Source organism: Tigriopus californicus, chromosome 6, assembly GCF_007210705.1.
Source record: "Tigriopus californicus strain San Diego chromosome 6, Tcal_SD_v2.1, whole genome shotgun sequence".
NCBI classification, from domain to species: Eukaryota; Metazoa; Arthropoda; class Copepoda; order Harpacticoida; family Harpacticidae; genus Tigriopus; species Tigriopus californicus.
Window position 1 is genome coordinate 14,049,883 of NC_081445.1, and position 22,443 is coordinate 14,072,325.

Below are 22,443 nucleotides of genomic sequence, written 5' to 3' on the forward strand. Positions count from 1 at the left end.
CTTGGACCAGGGCAAGTTCCCCTCTTCTCTGAAGCTAGCTCATGTTGTTTCAATTTTCAAAGGGGGAGATAAGCCGCTCCCCAGTAACTATAGGCCGATTTCTCTCACTTTGAATATTGAGAAGGTGTTTGAGAAGATCATGAAGTTCAAAATTATCAATAATGTATTGATATCCATGAAGTTCTTCCTCCTAGCCGGCATGGGTTCCGAACACATTTTAGCACGGTTACCCAACTGATTAAACATATAGAGCAGGTTATTGAGGGACTAGTGAGCCACAAATCAGTATATGTAGTTTATTTCGACTTTACCAAGGCCTTTGATAAGGTAGATCATGGCCTTTTAGTTAACAGGCTCCATGAGATTGGGATGCAAGGCAAGGTTCTCAATTGGTTACGCAGTTTCATTTGTGGTAGGAAACAATTAGTTAAGGTTGAGGGATCCCTTAGTGACGTACATGATGGCAAGTCGGGCGTCCTTCAGGGCTCCATTTTGGGTCCTCTCCTTTTCATCATCTTCATTGCTCCGCTTCAGAAGCTTGTTAGTTGTAATGTCAGTATCTCTTCCTATGCTGATGATACAAAATTGGTAGTTGGTAGGAATGGTCAAAATTCCGGTTGTCTTCTAGTAGAGGTCCTAAACCGAATCTACTCTTGGGTTGCTGCGAGTAATATGGCACTGATTGGAATGAAATTCCGCTCAATGACCGTTGCGCCGACGCCATTAGACACTCCACTATTAGATTATGAAGTTAAGGGCATTTAAAAGTCTCATACATGAAGGATTTAGGTGTAGTCCTCCAAGATAATGGAAAGTTCGATGAGCATATCCAATTGAAAGTTGATGAATATTGCTCGTTTAAGTCCAGAGAACTGTATACATCTGTGCAAGGACTCTAAAGCAAGGAAACGCCACCTTTTTGTGATCACCAAACCTTTCCCGCCAAGTAAGGCCCAAACTTTTGCCGCTGAAATTTTTGAATGTAAGTTATTGGCATAATTATTGAACAAAATATGTGACTAATATCATTTTCGTAACCATTGATGGTATGTGCTTAAAACCAGGCATTCAGATAAACTTAAAATGACTTTAAACATGTCTTAAAGTACAACAACTGAAAAGTGCTAATTAGGTTTTCTTGATAAAACAAGAATTTACTCAAAACACAATCAATAAATTCTCTTTTGCCAATGATATCATTTGTAGAAAATTGTTTCAAAAACATCTTGACTAAATTTCAAGTAATTTGACGCATTTGTTATGAATCTATGGTTCTCACTCTGGGAATGGCCCTCAATCCAAAAGTAGACATACTGTAGCTCTGAGCTACATATTACCCTTTAAACTCATGAGGATACTTCATAATCATGAAATAATAATTTTAAGAGATATGGCACCTGTTTTATTTGACTATTTTGGTATTTTGGGTGCTTTTGCAAGAAAAACAATTTATTGAAGTCCAAAGTGCAAATTGAGATCTAGTCTACTGTACTTTGATATTTCTTTGTGCCCCTTAAATAATGCCTGCCTTTTATGCAAACTTCCTAATAAGTAGAAATTTAAACTCTACAAAAAGATAACTCATTCCTTTCTCACCAATGCCGCCTGATGTTTTTTGTCAAATGTGTGGGTTTAGACAAAATTATCAATTGTCCATCCAAGATATTCTAATATGTTAACACTTATGTACATGCACTTTTATTGCTTATTCCATACATTTTTTTATATTTTGTCAGTGTACATTACCCATCAATTAATAAAATGACTCTTGATGATTTTCTATCTATGTGTGTTTTTGAGCCAATTTTACGCAATATTTCACCTATTTCAATCGAAAAACAATTTGATTGTTTTTGATTAATTTGATGTTAATTATTCTTCTGACTTTCAAGATTAATTCAGAAATATTTAGTATATGGACGGAGTTGTATATCAAGGAGATCATTATTTAATTAAAAACACCTTAATATACTATGCAGTACGGATAATCTTGTTTTATTCATACTGGAGTTAATGTCTTGATTCAACGCAATGGCCTAAGTTGGCGGTGAGGGGAAATCCGTGTCATTTCCTCTCTTTAGAGTCCCTGATCTGTGTAACTCTGTACAAGTCGATTGTCCAGTCGCATCTTGAATATGCTTCACCCATTTGGGCTCCAATGATTTCATCAGGTTTGCAGAAGGTCGAACAAGTCCAAAGATGTTTCTCTAGGAACATCACAGGAATGAGAGAGATCTCGTTTTGGGAGAGACTAAAAGAGCCTGATACTGTACGTCTTCAAAAGCATTCATGAGCTTTGTCCCAACCCAGGATTTAGGGTCAATTGTAGTAACCGTAGAAGCTTAACGTGCGTTTTGAGAGCTCCTTCAAGCCCTCGAAAATCCAGCAACAACCCAAGAGTAGATTCGGTCTAGGACCTCTACCAGACAAACTGTTGTGTTTCCACCAATCCAAGGCCCACTAAACACATTTAGTCGGTACAATTCAAATCTACAAGAGAACCACGAATGCGATTTATTGCCGTTGATTAAAATCAATGTTATTCAATAAAAAAATCTTTATTGGAACACGAAATCATTTTTCACTCGTTCTTGCACTCCTCCGACTCTCGCTTTTGCCAGTATTTAGAAACACTGAACGTTCCATCGAGATCAAAAATAAGCTTCCATTAAAAGTACTTTGGACGTGTAAACGACGAGAGGGTTGGTGTGGGAGGTGTGAATCGCTACTTCGTCGAATTAATGTGATAAAACTTGTGTCGTGTTACTGGACCATTAGACAAACATAATAGTCAACTGGCACCATCCGCCCAATTTTCGGTAATGGAGTGATTTTGAGTGAGCTGTGTTACCCAACCCAACAAAGTAAACATGCTTGGTATAATTCGGTGAACGCACTATCAAATTGGCTCAATACCGCAATGCTATTTGCTTAGACAAACAGGTAATATGAAATAAATGTCAAAATTCAATGCATGCACAGTACGGTTTGGCTGGGCATGTTACCTTTGGTTTTACTTAGTTTTATTCCATGGAATAACGTCGGTCGTTCATGAACTTGTTCACTTGACAAGTCCTATTCTATCCTCAGGATTACATCCGTTTTTTGGGGATGGAATTGTCCCGAAGATGCAATCTTTAAGATGAAAGCAGTCCTACTTGCATCCTCAAACCAAACTTAATCCTGGGTTTCCATCTTAGCCTAATTGCGCCGTTGGTTTGGCAATTGTCAAATGTCCGAACATTGGCGAGTCATTCATTAGTCACTTTGATTAGTCAGTGCAGACATTTCAACATCGACTTTCGCAGACACAAGTTATCAACAACTCTCTCTTCCAGCTTCTTTATCACTCCTGACTTCGTCCTTCGTCATTCCTTTTTTTGCGATCTTGATTTCCGAGCAAGTGCATAGTCTAGTCTTACCGTTGGTATCGCCAAAGAGTGCTCACCTTGTCTCGTCTGATCACCGGTTCTGGTAGAAACAGACTCTCCTTGTCTTGTCACTCACGAATGTCTACAAACTGGAGTCTGCTTGGTCTAGTCAAGTCTACCTGCCTTCCGATAAAATGGTTGAGTGAACCCATCTGTGATCTTTTTCTACGGTCACCATATCCTGGACGAGCTCTGAAGCTTCTTTTGAGAGATCAATGCACGTCAAAGAAATCCAATTATGGCAAAATCTTAAAGGATGAGTTGATTGAAAAATGCTGAAAAGGCAATAAACATGCCGTTGGAGTGAGAACATCAGTTTTACAAACCTTGCGAAAAGGTAAAGGCCAATGATATCGTGTTTCTTGGGCAAAAAGTTATAGACGGAACAAAGGAGTTTCACATCATATAGAGCATTCATTTGACAATTTACATACAGACATCAACCATCATCAACCATGTTGAAGCCAGGGAACTAAAAATGCTCTCATCAATTTTTCAGTAGTATTTGAAACTTCGCTTTCCGTTTCTTCCCTTTCAGAGCAATGGACTACAACCTCTAAAATATTAAAGTCAAAATAAAAAGCCAGAACTTTTTGGGAAAAATATTATAAGACCGAAATTGGAAACGGACACTACAAATATTGCTGGAAGCCCTTTCTGGAGGCGTTTTACCCGGATATTCTATCCAAACTCTTTGGCACAACGATCACCAGAATCTGATTATCCGCAATACTCTCTCCCGTCACAACTTCGGGAGGAATGCTTTTTTGGAACACATCGACTCATCGACTCATCATTTGATCAAAGACGACCGAGTAGATCCGATCACAGAGCATCATCTGGCCGGGTTTATCCGTATTGCTATTTGACAATTATGTATTACAAACATAAAAACGTAATGAACTTTAAGTTCCTACCTATTATATCTAAGGCAGGATATCGCAGGTACAGAAATAAGAAGGAAAAGATCCTTCACTAATTTGCCTAACCGTATGTTTGATTTCAAAAGTTAAAAAAAAATAGTTGTTAAAAACATATGAGTCAGGAAATTTAAACATTAACCTATTTTAAATTGAATGAACACATGGCTGGTGAATCCAGCAAGGTAAAGTCAGACACCGTCTGAAAGAGATATCGTTTCCATAGCCTCAGTCTTGATCTGGCTTGGTTGTGCAAATTTCGCCCCAGTCTTGAAAAGACCACATGCTTTTGTGTTACTCTTTTGCACTTGCTAGACGACTTTTTGCATGTTTTCGACGCCAAGCTATCAACACGAAAGGAAAGTTTACAAGTGAATTTGACTCGCCGGCTCGTCCCCTGAGCATAAGAACACACGGTGGTTATATTTACTGGTTAAGTGTTTGCTCAAATACCAAGACATCTAGATATGTTTTTCTTTGTCAAAGAGACAAAAGGAACAACTTTTGTGAAATACACATGTTTAAAAAGTAGCTCAGATAAGTGTGTTAAATCACTTAAAGTGCATTAAAATGCACCATTGTCAAAAACGTAGGCAATCAGTATTAAACATACTCTTAGTTATGTATTGATGTAAAATTTCATAAACTTCTATTCCGCAGATGCCTAGATATTACAACTCAAAGGTTGCGTTTTTCGCCTTAAAAGATCGAAAAATGGCCTAATTATGTTTCCAGTTATTCCCAAGGAATATGATTGTGTTTTTCAATGACACGACAAGACATGATATTTCGCCATTTTCTTGAAGATTTCTTTAAAAGCAAAAAGTAGCAAAAAATGTCGCTTAAAACTTACAAAACATGCAAAATTGCCTTTCATTTTACTTAAGTGCCAAAAGCTACACTATCCTATCGTGTTTCTAAAATATCTGAACGATACCTGTGACAGTTTAATTTTCCAAATTGTCACTTTTTGCAATAATTAATTTCTACGTACTAGCAATGTTTTTATTGAACGTTAATATAATTTTGTCAAAATTGAAGATTAAGCTTCAGTGAAGTTGCGATTGACAAGTATGGCATCAAAATTGTGAAATATTGACATTAAGTAAGTTTTAAGTTATATTGCAAACTATATTCAGGCTTTTCTACCTGCTTCAGAAAAGTGAAAAATTTTCATTTATATTTTAGGCATAGAAAAAGCTTATTATATTTCTTGGTAATTGCTTTAAGCTATAACCGGAGCAATTTGCTGTCAAATTCGATGAAAATGCAATCTTTTAAAACGAGATATCTCATAGTTTGCTCCATGGACTTGAATAGAATTTGAGTTAGAAACGCACCTAAGGTTACTTCCAACATCTATTGATTACGTTTTCAAAAATGCTATCTCTTTGTAGGTTTTAATTGGATTAATATTCTAATCTGAGCTAGAATCCAAAATGATTTTTTACAAAAAATGTTCCTTTTGTTTCAACAACAACGACAATCATTATTATAAGTCTTGGCATTTGCAAAAAATCTTTGTCAGTAGTGTGAGTAACACCGTGAACACAAAGGCAAAAGCCAGTTCAACACGGCATTTATTGCCTTCGTCAAACGTCGAGCCAATGTCTGGCAAGAACTTGCAACAGACGCTTATCATAGAATGCGTGAAGATAGACGTCGAAATGAAGAATGTCGGGCCTAAAGTTTGGTAGAGGAATTTCTGGTCTCCTTTTGATCAGCTACCTATTATGACATCGGAGACATTTGGCCGACATTCTTTCGTATTTTGGAGGAGTCGTGCAATTTTTCATTTACCCCTTGACCCGATCAGACGACGAAACATCTTCAAGGAGGCTGTGGCCACAGATCACATGCTCCCAAAATGAATTCTATCCCCGTCCATCCATAACCTTCAACTCTCTTCTGTGCGGCGAACACCTCCACGCCGCTTACTTATTTTGTCCTTTTTGGCCAAGAAAACAATCGAGCCAAATTTCTAAGTGTTTTCCATTCCTTCACGTTTTCGACTTTTTCCCAACATTTTTTAACATTTTAGAACTTTTTTGACTTTTTACTGGCTTTTGGGTCCTTATCTGCTTCCTTCTTAATTCATTTTTCCTTATTTGGACCTTTTTATCTACTTCTGTGCAGCATGATCAGATGGAGGATTGAATCCTCAGCCAGAAACTATTAGCAATTTTCTTGGTTTTGGTTTTTACTGACTTTACCAACTGCTGCAAAGAATGTAACCCTAGACATAATCAAAATAACAGATTATGATTGGCAATTAAACTCTAGACAATATTTGGTCTACCAACGAATTGAACATACCAAATTCAACTCCCTTTTTGCAGTTTGTGAAAGTCTGCAAAAAATAGAGGTTGCAGCTGATCTACATCTGCCGTCAGGGATTTGATCCGACCCAAAACTATTTTGCTAACAAAAGCACCCTCTGCACCAAAACAGTGGGCTACAGAAGAGAGCCTTTTATTTGTTTTCGAGTTCTAGTGACAATAACATTTCAGAAAATGGAAAAAAAATCAGTGATGCTCTCCTCCGTATTAGTTCAATACATACACGGAAAACCAGTTTTCATCAGATAAAATTCTCAAGTATTGAACATTAGCTGGATTACAAAGATTCTAATTTGAAAAATAAAGCTGTTTACATTTTTAGCGTCAGTAATAAAATGTGGCCATTGGCCCCCTACACTGGCCCTTTTGTCTAACTACATTGATGTATCTCGCCAAGAGCTTTGACGAAAATAATCGAGTCGGGCTAGCTCCAACGGTTACCATTCCTTTACTTTAAGATCTCTGTGGGTTGTTCTTGGATTTCGACACGGACCGCAAATGCCTTTAGACGCTGTCAGGTTTGGAACGGCAAGGCTTTACAATCGGTGGTTAGTTCCTGCAGTGAGAGCAGTGGAAATAAACCCATACTTCCCCTACTACAATACCGGAACGCGATAAAGAAACATAAATCGTTGGTACAAGTTAGTGCTACGTCAAGTCAGGTCTAGTATCCCGAAGGGGGTGAGCAAGCAAGCACGGGCAAAGACGGGACCCCGTGAACAACTTTGTGGAGACTAAACAAACTCCAAAGATGTTTTACTCAGAACATTTGTTTTTTGGTTTGTTTTTTCACAGGCTTTTCTAACCGCTACAGGGAATGTAATCCCCAGTACTATTGAAATGAAAAGTTATAATTCGTCTATTTTTACCTTTCAATCTTTATATGATGTTTGGTCCACCAAAGAATTTGGGTTGGCAGACCGAGCTAGTCCTTGAATGTAGGGTTGATCTGGAATGTTATCTAAAAATTGATCCAAGTCTGACTTGAAAGATGCTACTGGATCAACAAGGCCTACGTATTCCCTACGAATATTAGAGGGAAGCAAATTCAACAACAAAGAAGGAGCCCGAGAAAGAAGAGATGTGGACTTCATTGTTCGAACTAGCCTGGATTCTCGAGGGCTTGAAGGTGCTCTCAAAACGCACATTAAGCCTCTACGGTCACTACAATTGACCATAAATCCTGGGTTGAGACAAAGCTCATGGATGCTTTTGAAGACGTACAGTATCAGGTACCTTTCGTAGCTTCTCTGAACACTGTACAGTCCCAACTTTTTTAGCCTCTCCCAATATGAGAGCTCTCTCAATCCTGTGATGTTCCTAGTGAAACATCTTTAGACTTGCTCGACCTTTTGCAAACCTGCTGAACTCAATGGAGCCCAAATGGGTGAAGCATATTCAAGATGTGGCTGGACAATCGACTTGTACAGAGTTAGCATCGTGATGCTGTCTCTGGACTTAAACGTGCGATATATCCAACCACACATTTGAAAAGCCTTACCAACTTTCAACTGGATATGCTCATCGAACTTTTCATTATCTTGGAGGACTACACCTAAATCCTTCATGGATGAGACTGATGTGTCTAATGACGTCGGCCCAGCGGTCATTGAGCGGAATTTCATACCTCTCCATGGGTCTCTCATTCCACTTGGATGCTTTTGAAGACGTACAGTATCAGATACCTTGCAATACAATTCCAACCTTTCTAGCCTCTCTCATTCCTGTGATGTTCCTAGTGAAACATTTTTGGACCTGCTCCACATTTTGTAAAACTGCAGAGCTATTTGGGGCCCAAATGGGAGAGGCATATTGAAAATGTGGCTGAACAATCGACTTGTACAGAGTTAGCATCGTGATACTATCTCTGGACTTAAAAGTGCGATATAACCAACCACATGTTTGAAAAGCTTTATCAACTTTCAACTGGATATGCTCATCAAACTTTCCATTATTTTTGAGGACTACACCTAGATCTTTCATAGATGAGACTTGCTCAATATCTTTACCTCCATTATCTACAAGTGGAGTATTAAAAGGAGTTGACCCAAATGTCATTGAGCGGAATTTCATTCCGATCAGGGCCATATTACTCTCAGCTACCCAAGAGTAGAGTCGATCTAAGTCCTTTGCAAGGCTGCTGGAATCTTGCCCATTCCTACCAGAAACTAACTTTGTATCGTCAGCATAAGAAGAAAGACTGGCAGTAATACTAAGCTTTTGAAGCGGGGCAACGAATATTATAAACAGGAGGGGCCCTAAGATCGAACCCTGGGGAACACCTGACTTGAGATCATGTATGTCACTAAGGGATCCCTCAACCTTAACCGTTGAGGGAATGAGAGAGCTCTCATATCGAGAGAGACCAGAGGGGTTGGGACTGAACAGTATTCAGAGGAGAGAGTACGAAAGGTGTCTGACACAGTAACAGAAGTCTTCATGAGCTTTGTCCCAACCCAGGTTTTAGGGTTAATTGCAGTGACCGTAGAGGCTTTACGTGCGTTTGTTTTGAGAGCACCTCCATGCCTTTGTGAATCCAGGATATTTATAACAATGAAGTTCAACCTTCTTTTTTTGCTCTTCCTCCAATTTTCGAAGGGGAAATCTAGGTAATGATCTTGTAATAGGGTTTAAGTCCGACTTGGCCAAATTGTTGATTAAAGTTCCTGATCAACCTCACATCCAATGGCTAGCCAGATCCGCTAACTCTAATTCCTTGTTAGATCAAATGTTATATCTATTGAAAGCTAAATAGAATAAGATTTATAACTCTTCTCTCTCATCTTGAACTGCTGGAGATCCCATGCTGAATATGAAAGGTGGATTTGATTAGCAAACCATTCTCCAAATATGATTGGCTTATGGAGGGTCATTATAGTTGCTTTGTCTCTTGATTCAAAGAAACGAGATATTCATCCACAGCTTTGAAACCTCTTGGTAACTTGAATATGAATGTGCCTTGCAAACTTTCCGATGCTTTTGAATGTAGCTCGTGGATTTTTGGGCAATACTTTAGCAATGGGATAATCTGAGCTGTCACGTCATGATTATGAACAGTTCTCTACTTGGTTTTCAAAAGTCATTTTATGAAACTTGTGTGAGTCTATAGTCATATCATTTTCGCCCCCCCCATTTGTTTATTGTTTGAACCAGTCCAATATCAAATTTGATCATAGAGAGTGGGAATTAAGAAATTTAAACGAAGGAAGAAGAATTTGTATTAGTTATTGGAGTCTGCTTGCCTCTTAAGGGAGCCAATACCTTACCTAAAATAAGTTTGCTGTTGCCTGCATATGATGAGAGGAACTAGTTGCTGTGGAAGTTTAGAAGAGGGAAAAACGGAGGGAAAAATGGGGCTAAGTATTGAGCCTTGGGGGGTTTGGATGAACAAAAAGATTGCAACTGATTAGGGTTTAGTCCCCAAGTCCTTTAAAACCCCAGATTAGCAAGATCAAGTTGCTTTTTGAATGGATTTTCAATCCAACTCATCGATCTATTACTTTGCTTGAGGGCTGAACTTTTCTCTTTTGGCTGCGATGCTCATCGGATTTGCACTCATGGAGCAAAGCCCTAGTGTTGCCAAACATCTGTGCCACTGACCATTGTCCTTTAAGTGGACCATACAAGTGCCAGGTGTGCCATAAGCCCTCGGACACATCTTTAAAACGTTGAGGCTCAGGGGTTAAGAAAGACATTTAAAAAAATATTGCAAGGGTTTCTTGGCATATCTAGCTAAATCTTTTGTTTTACCAACTTAATTTTGACTTGTGTTTGAAAACAATGATGGAGAAAAATCCGCGAAAAAATGATCTTGGGGGTATCTAAGCTGGCGACAGGGCCAAGACCGCCGTGACCAATTTCAGCATCGCCAGGAGCACCGTTTACAAGGTTAAGAGCACAAATGCCAATGGCAACATAAAAGATTTTAAATTCCACTGATCTGGATCAAGGGCAATCTGGATGGCAGCCAGTATAGCCGGATTCTTATTGTAAAGGTCATCCCAGCCCTTAACAGCCACTATGGCCCCGGGAAATGGGCGTGGCAGCAACAAGGTGCTACTGGTCGCACTTCTGACGACACTCAGAAGTATCTGGAGTTGAAGTTAACCTCCAGTAGGTTCTGGTCCTAGGAATTTTGGCCCCACTCATCCCTGAACCTGAATTTGGATTTCTTCATTTGGAAGTATATTGGGGAGAAGGCCTGGAGAGTCTTCCACCCGAAGGTAGATTCCCTCATCATGACCATTAATGTCAGGAGGGCCACCATGTCCGATTAAGACATCATAAAGACGTTCAAGTCCTGCTGGAGGTGGTTGAAGGGGTCCATTGATGCCATTTGTCCATTGATGGGGGGAACTGTTAAAAAAGCCAAACTACTTTAAATTGTCTATTGGTCATCTTATCTTAATATCATTTTAACCCTCGACCCCTTGTTCTCCAAGTAGACCTTGTTGAAGAGATTAGTGAAATTTGTCCGAATCCGGTTGGAAAATATCTCATTTCTGTGACACTTTCTATGCTAAATTATCTTCAAAGAGCACTCATCCAGGAAGATTGATGAGAAAACTAATGTGCATTCGCATTGCTCTTGTTTTTCTATATTAAAGGGCGTTTAGCTTTAATCATTGTTGAGCGCCCCACAAGGACACCATCAGCTCAGTCGCACTTAGATGCCACATTCCAGAGCTACTTGATTTGATTAAAATCTCAAAAAAAGAGCAATGACAAATTCGGAGTAAAGGTAAGCCATATCCTTTTGTTCCGAAAAGGTTGTAATGAATTACATTTTAAAATCAAGTAATTGTATTTGTAATAAATTGCATCTTAAAGTTTGAAACGAATGAACTTGCAGTTGTAATTAGTTTCATTTTTGGATTTAATTGATACATGACTGTCAACTAAATATCAATTACCAAGAATCACAAAAATAAATAAGTGACATGAAGAAGACAAATAATGATGCTCACAAATTGGAAGAATGGTTGTAAGTAGATCCATCCATTATTTTATTTGCATGCTTCGCCAAGTAAGATGTTAAAAGCCCGAACTTGATACCACGGGTCACTAAGATATGGTGATTAAGGATTAAGGCCGAAAAAAATATTGTTCTTGTGCTATACATGTCTACATGCACTAAAGCTCCATACTATTTTTTTGCATATTCTTAACATCTGGATTTTACGTATTGCGTGCTTTTAATTGATTACTTATGATATCTACTTTGTTTCAGCGTTATGAATCTAAATGAACCGTTTCTATTCTGCCACAGTGTTGATTAAACTGAACTAATTCTTCGCTGTGCAACCGATTGCTTGTCGACCTATACTCAGCTTCTGTCTCGTGAACAGCCTAGACAGCTTCTAGCCTTTTTATTCAAATATGCTGTCTGAGTTGTCATTGGTCTGCGAATATCGGGCGGATATTCCCAAGAAAACGCGCAAAAAATAGAAGTGGTTTAGTGACCAAACAGTTATGTAGTCAATTCCTAGGTTATTTGAACACAAGCAATTATATATTTGCACAGACCGAGAAGCTATATAAATTCGTTGTTGATTGGAACTAATTTCAAAAATCATAGAATAACTGCAAGGACCAACTTCATTCGTGATTGAAATGTATGTTATGATAGGTATAAAAGCTCTTAAAATTTGAGATGTTTTGGGGTCTTCGTTTCGAATGGTGGCTCGTACCAATCTCAGATGATTGACAGTTTATCCAGACAATCCAAGTCGTTTGATTCAGGGCTTGCATTATCCGGCTTTTTGGTAATTGTGTGGGCACTAACTCTCAGTTTTTATGGGACATTACTTGGGGAGTTTCTGGATACGAACATTTTGGTCAGTTTTAGCAATGTCTGACTCAAGCAACTTGTTTTTTGTGTCTGAAGATATTTTGGTATCATCAATACAAATCGTTTCTACTCTTCAGGTGATTTTGTGATCGATAATTAAGTGTAACAACAGTAGATTCACATTGCAAACGGATTTGGCTGTGATCAATAAACTAAGCTTAAATAGAAGGATAACCTCGCATAATTCAATGTAAAGGTTCAGTCAAATTTCCATATCCCTCCTTACTCCTTTGAAAATTTTCCTTCAACTCTGTTTTTTCGAATTAAATCGAAACGAATCTCCATTTTTTTTATAAAACACATTTTTCATCATCTAAATATAATACTAGTTCATTTTGAATCAAGTGTCTAAATTCACTTTGTAAAGACTTAGTTCAACACTTGGCAGGTTTGAAACTACTCAAAGAATTAACATTTGAAGGAGCCGAAGCCAGTGTTCATTTTCTCTCAAATGAATGGAATTATGGAGATCTGAAATTGCAATTATGATTTGTATTGTGGGGAAAACCAATCCTCGAAACGACATTTATGTGTAAAGTTAATGATTCAAGAGCCCAAAAACGTCCAAGTCAAAATAAACATGACTAGGTTAAGGTTGTTGAAGAACTGGAATAGCTTGAACTTACAAAGGGCGTTTCATAATTGACGGTACATATTTACACGCATCTAGCACCTAATGCATTGTCGTTGAAGCCGTTTGAAGTTCGCCAAACTGCCGTTTACAAGACTCAGAACCCAAACCAATGCATTACATTTAGCCGAGGAGCGAGATATGACTTATATTGTAAGACTAGAGGTCCATCGTTTTACAGAGATATCAAACACAACTTTATTTTCCGTTTTGTAAGATTTGGATGAACAATTAGCATTAGATTTAGCACTGTGATACTGTCTCTCGACTTAAATGTGCAATAGAGTCGGGAGGAAAAGTATTCGTAACCTAATGAGAAATATTGTTTTATCTCCATAGTAAAGAAGTTTTAATAGATTCGCCGAGGTCATTAAAATAAGAAACGAAAGAAATCCCAATCTTTAATCCAGAAAAACAAAAATAAAACACGGGAACTTTCAGTCATTTTCATCTGTACTCACGTGATATAATGAAAGCGCCATGCTAAAAAGGGTTCCAGGGTAACTCGACATAACGGAAAAGTCGGCAACTGAAAATTGAAACCGGAAAACTCACCAACTTTCAAAGTTTCTTATTTCCAAATCAACCAAAACGACTAAAAGCTTCTAATTTCTTTGGTTCATCCTGATAAAAGCTGTGTTCTTTGCTTCTTACTTTAAGCTAGTAAAACTGATCTACTATCAAGAAAAAACTGGGTTGTTTTTTTTCATGACGATACAAATACTTTTTCTCCTGACTTTACATATTTCATCCTATCAGATATTATTTGGGTTCATTCTAATTCTTCTTTTTTAAAAGTTGATTATGAGCCATACAACTTCTTGGGCTTGCTAGATTGGTTAGTAGAGGGTCATTTTCCTGATCCATTGGGACTTCTAAGCTTAACCCAATTTTAAGCTACTTTTTCTTCTGCTATCCTAAGGTCTAACCGGAACCATTAAGATCAATTCACTGTTTTTCAGGGACAATTGCTCCTCCTTCTTCTGGTTGGATTGTTCCAAGTCTTCATTGGACCATCCATATTCGCATTGGACTCAACTATGCCCGATTCAACACCCGCCGCCATCATCACCACCACCACCGTTGCACCAAATGAAATTGAATTGCCACAGGGTATTTTGGAATTTTGTAAGTATTTATTGATAGATATTCAGGGGAATCAAAGGCAAAAAACATATTGTCAAAAGGTTTAAAGTGTTTTGGGGGAAAATTTAAATCTTTACCAATTTTCAAACCAACAGTTGTCAGAAAAGCACATGGAAAATTCAGCTAAACGTTCTTTAGTCATAAGACGCACCGGAGATGTATTGTAGCTCTTGGTGTCCTCTAAAATGATGCCGAGGTTACACTGAGAGCCTTCTTTCGATTTTATGAGTGTCTCCTAATCATTGAAATTCGAATACTCTTTTTACTATTTTAGCACCTTAGGAATCAATTATTGTACATGATTGAAATTTTCAAGACATTTTGACACCAATGATATGATATTTTTGAAATATCTGACAATATTTCTTGCTTGTAATGTTTCATTTTGTGTTTTAGTTCCTTGTAACATCGGAACACAATGCTCCGGGTCAGAACGATTGATGGGAGGTGGTCCAACCATTTTGGATGTTACAGAGTGTATTCAGTTTTGCGTACGAACCGTTGCCAATGAAGGTTTGTCCCAAGTTGTGTTTGAGGAAGGCAACTCTTGTTTGTGTCATCTTAGTGGTACATGTATCATATCTGATGCTCCTCCAGGCGAGATAACCCAAGTGTATTCCAAGGGATCGGATGAAGCCTGCCCCTAAAGAAAAAGTGCCTCTCTCGACCAAGAGTTACCTTGATTAACAACGATCGCCCTAGAAGGAATGTTAATTGTGTCCATGTAAATTCAAATGATTGAATTGTATTTTGAATCATTCAAATAAAGTACTTGTTTTCAACATATGTCAATAAGTGTAAGGAGTACAATGCATTGAAAAGAAGAAAGTATCTCCCTGTGAGATTCCGAAAAAGGCGAAGTGTAGTAGTTCAGGCAATTAAGCGAAAACGAAATGATCAAGGCGTTTAGCTTTCCACATCCCACATGTTTCTCGCGGCTGAATGGTTCAGAAGGGGTGTGTGTATCGAATATATATTTGCTTTAAATACACATGTATTCAGTTACGGAGTAGGTGGTCATTGATTACATGTACGCAATTCTTACGGGTATAATTGACGTCAATTAATATGAAAATGTGTACATGTGTATAAGTGCAATGTTTTTTTTAAATAATCAAATTCAACGATGTCAAAGGATTTGTGTTAAAAAACAACAAGTTATATTCAGCTCAAGGAACGAGGTATATTCCCAAATTTTTCTGGTTGGCACTGAAAAATGACCGCAGAGGTTCGGATTTCTGGCTGAGGGTTTGCTCGAAAGCGAACACTTTTCGTTTCGTTCGTTTCACTTTACCTTTTTGTCGAAATTACAACATTTTTCTGCAAAAAGAACCACCTTCGATATTTGCTCATTAGACCGCCTAAACTGCATCAAAAAAGAATCACTTTCCAAAATGCCTTTTGCAAACCTGCTGAACTCAATGGAGCCCAAATGGGTGAACCATATTCAAGATGTGGCTGGACAATCGACTTGTACAGAGTTAGCATCGTGATGCTGTCTCTGGACGTAAACGTGCGATATATCCAACCACACATTTGAAAAGCCTTACCAACTTTCAACTGGATATGCTCATCGAACTTTCCATTATCTTGGAGGACTACACCTAAATCCTTCATGGATGAGACTGATGTGTCTAATGACGTCGGCCCAACGGTCATTGAGCGGAATTTCATTCCTCTCCATGGGTCTCTCATTCCACTTGGATGCTTTTGAAGACGTACAGTATCAGATACCTTGCAATACAATTCCAACCTTTCTAGCCTCTCTCATTCCTGTGATGTTCCTAGTGAAACATTTTTGGACCTGCTCCACATTTTGTAAAACTGCTGAGCTATTTGGGGCCCAAATGGGAGAGGCATATTAAAAATGTGGCTGAACAATCGACTTGTACAGAGTTAGCATCGTGATACTATCTCTGGACTTAAAAGTGCGATATAACCAACCACATGTTTGAAAAGCTTTATCAACTTTCAACTGGATATGCTCATCAAACTTTCCATTATTTTTGAGGACTACACCTAGATCTTTCATAGATGAGACTTGCTCAATATCTTTACCTCCATTATCTACAAGTGGAGTATTAAAAGGAATTGACCCAAATGTCATTGAGCGGAATTTCATTCCGATCAGGACCATATTACTCTCAGCTACCCAAGAGTAGATTTGGTCTAGGACCTCTACCAGACAGCCAGAATCCTGACCATTCCTACCAACTACCAATTTTGTATCATCGGCATAGGAAGAGATATTGACATTACTACTACCAAGCTTCTGAAGAGGAGAAATGAAGGCGATGAAAAGGAGAGGACCCAAAATGGAGCCCTTCGGAACAATTGACTTGACATCATGCATATCACTAAGGGATCCTTCAACCTTCACCAATTGCTTCCTACCAGAAATGAAACTTCTTAACCAATTGAGAACCTTGCCATGGATCCCAATCTCATGGAACCGATGAACTAAATGTCAGTGATCTACCTTTTTGAGAAAATACGAACGTGTTATTGTTGGAATATTCCGATACTTCACTTTCTTGCTTCATCTAGAATTCGAAAAGAAGGGATTAAGGCAAATGAGAGCCTTGTTGCTGGAAGACATCTATAACCCAAAATAGGGTCACCAGAACTGCAAATGCACACCCATAGATTTAGTATAGAACCTAATCAAGAGACAGTTCTCAACTAGCTAAGCTCAGTTTCCACCACTTCCTTCGTCCCACGTTGTGATTGGTGGAAAAGCAAGGAGCGCAACGGTAGAGGCGGAGAAAAGTTGATTCTTGAATGGAACGACTTTTGAGGTGTTATATTCTAATCACCGATATCCAATTTCCATTTACGCATTACTCTTGCTCCCACCATCATAATCGCCGTAGACAGTTTCCCTTATTATAAATACCTCCACAAACTATCAATGAATATCTAGTCAGCAGCCACCATCCGGTAATCATACAGAAGAAAACGACGGAAATTTGCAATTTAAGAATATGTATCTTATTGTGGCGAGGCTGCTCATGCTCGGCGCTGTTATCACTTTCTCCTACAAATAGCTAGGATCTTGAACTGCTTTTTTCATAATGAGATATCTCGCGGCAAAAAAAGGAAAGATAGCGTTGGTAAACCCTTTTTGCTAACGTTTGTTCTTGTGTCGTTGTAAAGAAAGATAATTAACAACCCTAGACAACATTTATTGATGTTAATGCGTGAACAGTGTTGTTTCCAACTCTGTAAGCTCTACGTATCCTGAACAAGTTATCAAACAAGAAATCATGGTAAATTTGAATGAGACATTCAGCGACATTAAAAATCCAAAAAGAACTGGATTATTGATATCATTAAATAAATAACCACAGAAGGATGTTACTAGAGTTCTTTTGGTTCCAATGATATCAATTTAGTAATGGCATGTTAGGAAACTCTTAGCTAGCCTCAAAATATCCCCCTGATTATTCTCACATCAAAACACGGCAATCTTTTTGATTGTTCATAACTCATTACTTGGAAATTAAGTGTTGCCTTTACTTTCCAAGCTTTCTGGTAACCTTCAATTAATTTTGATAATGATTTGATCCCATTATTCCTCTATTGATGGTTCTATAGAACTGAACTGATAGGCTGCAACAACAATGCAATAAAGGTTGTTTATTGTTTATTGTTTGAACAACTCAAACATCAAGTCTGATGATGAAGAGTATGGGATAAGAAGTTGGACTAGATTCCTTGGGAGAAAAAAATCAATTCAGTTATTTTTGTAGCTGCATTACTATTAACTGCTAAATCAGAACTCTCATCACTAGATAGAGACACTAAAACTATTCAACTGCCTCTGGTGCATTATGGATACAACGTTTTCTTTAAAAAAGGCAAAATATGAAAAACTGGCCCAATAGTTAAGAAAATGATAATATTTGATTCACATGTATCACAAATTGCTACTTTTTTGAAATCAATAGGAAGTGTGACATTTGAGACTCTGCACATCACTGAGCTGAGTCTTTATGATCAATTTTCAATTGAGCCAAAACAGTGTTACTAAATAATCAATTTTACAATACTTTATCATATGAATTTGTCAACTATCAATATTTTACTGAAGTTAAATGGCCAGTTGTGTTGAAAAGAGGCTGCACTAAATGGATTATTTTCTTTGCACTTTTATTTTGGTGTACTTGTGTCACAAAATCTCAAACTAGATGTTGCGAGCTTTACTAAAGCCAATATTGCAACTTCTTAAAATGTATCCTCCTCCCAAAGGTTTAAGTTTTAGATGCCATGAACTATTAACTCTCTTTTAAAAGAATTTTTGAAAACGATTTAGAAACAGTGGTTTTCGCATTTGGCACTTTATCTTGCTAAAAATTTCGTAGCCAAGATTTGGATAAATGCAATGCCAAATAAAATAATTCTTATTGTTAAATCATTTGAAGTTGAACAACATGAATAGTCTTGTTCATTAGCAAGTTAGGTTCAGGATTACAACAATAAAAGCGCACCACTGGAGGCAGGACTGAATATCCTAAGCAAAAACGAACGTAACAAATGACTTGTCGAAGTATCAAAGTGCAATATATATAGCAAGATGCATTATTAATGTTCTTTGGTACAAAAAATTGACAGAAAAGTGTCCAATTTTGGGATTGATAGACATTGGAACTGTAATTTTTTCGGAAATTTGGGGACCACCTGAATGTTTAAAAATGAACCAAAATGACAAGATATTTAAACTACACACAAAAAAGTCTCCACTCATCACTCTTATTTTACATTCTTGCATAAACTCAAAGCATTCATAAGAAGTTTAATCACTTTTGTTTGCATCTGTCTTCACATGATTTCAAAAGTTTTGAATGAAGAAAGAAAGTCATGGTTCTTCCCTACTAACGGTCTTCGCAACCATCATCGACTGACTCATTTGTTGACGGATCATCAGGCCTACGCATCATCAACCGGTCTCACGAGTATCACTCGCTCCACTTTTCGGACAGGCTTCACTGCTTGGACTCGCCTCATGTTCATTCATGGATTTGGTACTTCAATTTGGATAGGCTTACTCGTGTAAACACTCCTTTGATATTTCAACAGTCCAAATCTTGACTAACGTTGGTGGTGTGTACTTGTATTGCATGCACAAGCGCATATGCAGCTGTTCTGCTCTCTCTTTCTCTATTGCTCTCTCTCTATATCTCTCTGCCTCTCTCACTCCTAACCTTGATCTTGAATAGAACGGACGTGAAGATGTAACCCTCCTAGTATTTTGGATTAGGGGTGTGTCCTTAGGGACGTAACAATTGGTTTTGCTCTCATGAATTTGATTAGCAATGAATCACTATTTTTGCTTGTTTATTAAAGCGCAACAACTTTTAGAAAAATCTTAAAGGGGCTAATCTCTAATTTTTAAGCAATGGTATGGTCTTACAAAATTGACGTAATAGCGCCAGAAATGGCAACTCTGCACTAGCATTATTGACTTCCTCCTTTCTTGCTGTCTGGTTGAATGCTGGGTGAGGTTAGGGGGGGGTGTTAACATTTACTAGAGATCTAGAGAGAGAAATATGACAGCCAAGATTGTTTCACTTGTTCTTTGCCCAGTAATGTAGTAATGGGATCTTCGACGTGATTTACTCCACAGAAATATGTATATAAGGGTGTCAAGAAAGGCTGATTTTTTTTTTCTTTTCGTACTTTTAAAGACTTCAATCAGTTCAAAAAAACAATTATCCGATTGCTTTGTGGAGTAAAGTGAATGGTAGCCCCTTTCCCGCATGGAGAGGCGCAACGTGAATCCCAAAATGACTTACTCATCTTTTGGTCCCACCTTTGTACCCTATTTGTGTTCAACTTCATCTAGATTTCAATGGAATAATACTAATTATCTTACCTCCTTCTTTTGGTTGTAATCGGGTAATTCAAGAAAAAGGAATTGGATGACACTGTAGTGGAGGTTCTCTCTCGAGTATGATTAGGAAATGAGTTGGTTATCGTTTTGTAAACAAAATAAATCTACTGAACAATGTGGTGGCATGGCAGCTACTCTTTCTTGCCCTGAGCCTGCTAGTTGTAGTGTTTTCTTAAATGACACTAGCTCCAAACAGAGATATCAAAATAGATATCAATTTTGAGGCAATATAACTGCTTGAATCTACTTATCATAAAGTTCGATGGGATATATCGGCCCAACTTTATCTTTTACAATGTTAGCTATTTTTCTAGAATGGTGCTTCTTATGGCGGCACTCTTCTTATAGTAGCGCGATACATCAGAGTCGAGTTTTTAAACGCTCGTGTTCCGTGCACAATCGAGTACATCATCTTGATATGATATGCATAAATGATGTACAGGATCAACGATAGTTCACGGAACGGGGTTATTAAAATGTCTTGAGACAATGTATGTTAACGTCTTGTGAATACTGCGAAGTTGTTGGATTGCTCAACATGGGTCCGTTAGGGGGCCAGATGTCAGCCAAATGTCAATCCAATGCTCGCAAAGACGACGTATTCCATCCCAAGTAGCTCCTCCAGCTCTTGACCATAGATGTACAATGTCACAGGAACCGGTCGTATTAAAGAGCTTTGTGATTCGGTGTGAATCAATCTTTACGTCGTTCCTATCACCAAGGAAAAGCTCCAGTACCAGAGGGGCTGGTCAGCCCAGCTACAACCATGGGTGAGGAATGTCGGCTACATGTTTGAATGGAGGAGAAATACGAAATCCTGTTCTACCACAATGGCTACTCCCAGCAGCCCATGGCTACACCAGCAACTCCCATATCATATATTCCTTCAGGAATCCGAGGAGCTGCTTTAGTGACCATTTGGGCTTATGCGGCAGAGTCGGTAGTTGGAAACTTTTCCTCTAGATCATCTCACGAGAGTTCCATTGCTTCAATACTTTAAGGCAACAGAACACAACTTATTGTACATTGTTTAGACCCCTCAAAAACACCGTGTGTAAGATAGAGTGTAAGCTAAAGGGAGGAAGAAAAAACACAATGATTTTAGAAAAAAACTTGTTCCTGCTAAACGGTTTACTCACAAATGATATTAACATGAGTTTTCATCTAAAGGCAAGAATTGGATCCACGCCCTCTCGTGTCTCAATCAGGTGCACTAGACCACTCGGCTTCTATTTTGGGAAGAATATTATTTAGCTTTGGGTCAACTAATTTCAAACCAGGTTTCAGGGGCCATAGAGTCAATTGAAGAGACAGAAGAAGCTCAAAGTACGTTTTGAGAGCAAGTTCAAGTAAATCCTACCTTCTCCCTTGATCAGTTTCGTCATTGTTCAATTTGCTTGCCCCAAATCATCACAGGCAATATGTTGGAGTTGATTCTGTAGCAGGATTTAAATCAGACTTGCACATGTTTTTGACCAAATATTCGACCAACCCTAGCTTTAAGGGCAAGCCAAATTCGTCAACTGTAATTTCTTGATTGATTAGATATTTAAGCTGAATAAGATGTAAAAGCTTTATTTTGGATTCGACTTCCAGCAGTAATACAAAGTACGCAAAAGTATTACTCATTTACTAATGAATAACAATTTATCGGTCATTTAGTAATAGAAACAACATTCCTATATGGATGCAAATTATTTTACTAAAAATAGTATACAATTTCATCATTGCTAATAATGCGACCATCTCGTCTTTCAGAGTTGAACGAAATTTAGCAGCATCTGAACCATTTGGTAAATGTAGATTACAAACATGGTGACGTTCCCCTTTGAGTGTAAACTTCCATATCAGGGTTGCTAGATGCTATAACGGTACATTGCAAGTGCCGAAAACAAATGCACTTTTTTCCACTTTCCACCTGGAACTTGCCCAATGTGCTCCCAAATATGCGATCACAGAATGTAACACATTTTATAGGTTCTTGGGTCCGATAATCACCATTGATCCCTCCGCTTACACACTCTGTTGGGGCACCACATGGAACTACAAAAAAATAAAATAAAGGTGACGCAGAGTCACTTACAGGCACTAAAATAAATGATGCAATTTTTTGAACAGGTTGTTATTGCAATATTCTATTTGTATGTATGTATGTATGTATGTATGTATGTATGTATGTATGTATGTATGTATGTATGTATGTATGTATGTATGTATGTATGTATGTATGTA

At 38.0% G+C, this 22,443-nt stretch overlaps 1 protein-coding gene across 1 annotated transcript; it reads left to right on the top strand.

Annotated features, from left to right (window-relative positions):
- The first annotated feature begins 13,969 nt into the window (after positions 1 to 13,969).
- LOC131882186 (uncharacterized) lies at positions 13,970 to 15,126 on the top strand. The gene is made up of 2 exons (XM_059229254.1): positions 13,970 to 14,300; positions 14,715 to 15,126. The coding sequence occupies exons 1-2, from the start codon at positions 14,213 to 14,215 to the stop codon at positions 14,963 to 14,965; spliced, it is 339 nt and encodes a 112-aa protein (XP_059085237.1). The 5' UTR covers positions 13,970 to 14,212; the 3' UTR covers positions 14,966 to 15,126.
- The last annotated feature ends 7,317 nt before the right edge of the window (positions 15,127 to 22,443 follow it).

Bases quoted from the DNA above. Each gene is read 5' to 3' on its own strand.
- LOC131882186 (XM_059229254.1), top strand. From the start codon at position 14,213: ATGCCCGATTCAACACCCGCCGCCATCATCACCACCACCACCGTTGCA. The intron at 14,301-14,714 runs GTAAGTATTTAT...TTTGTGTTTTAG, and splicing joins ACAGGGTATTTTGGAATTTT to TTCCTTGTAACATCGGAACA.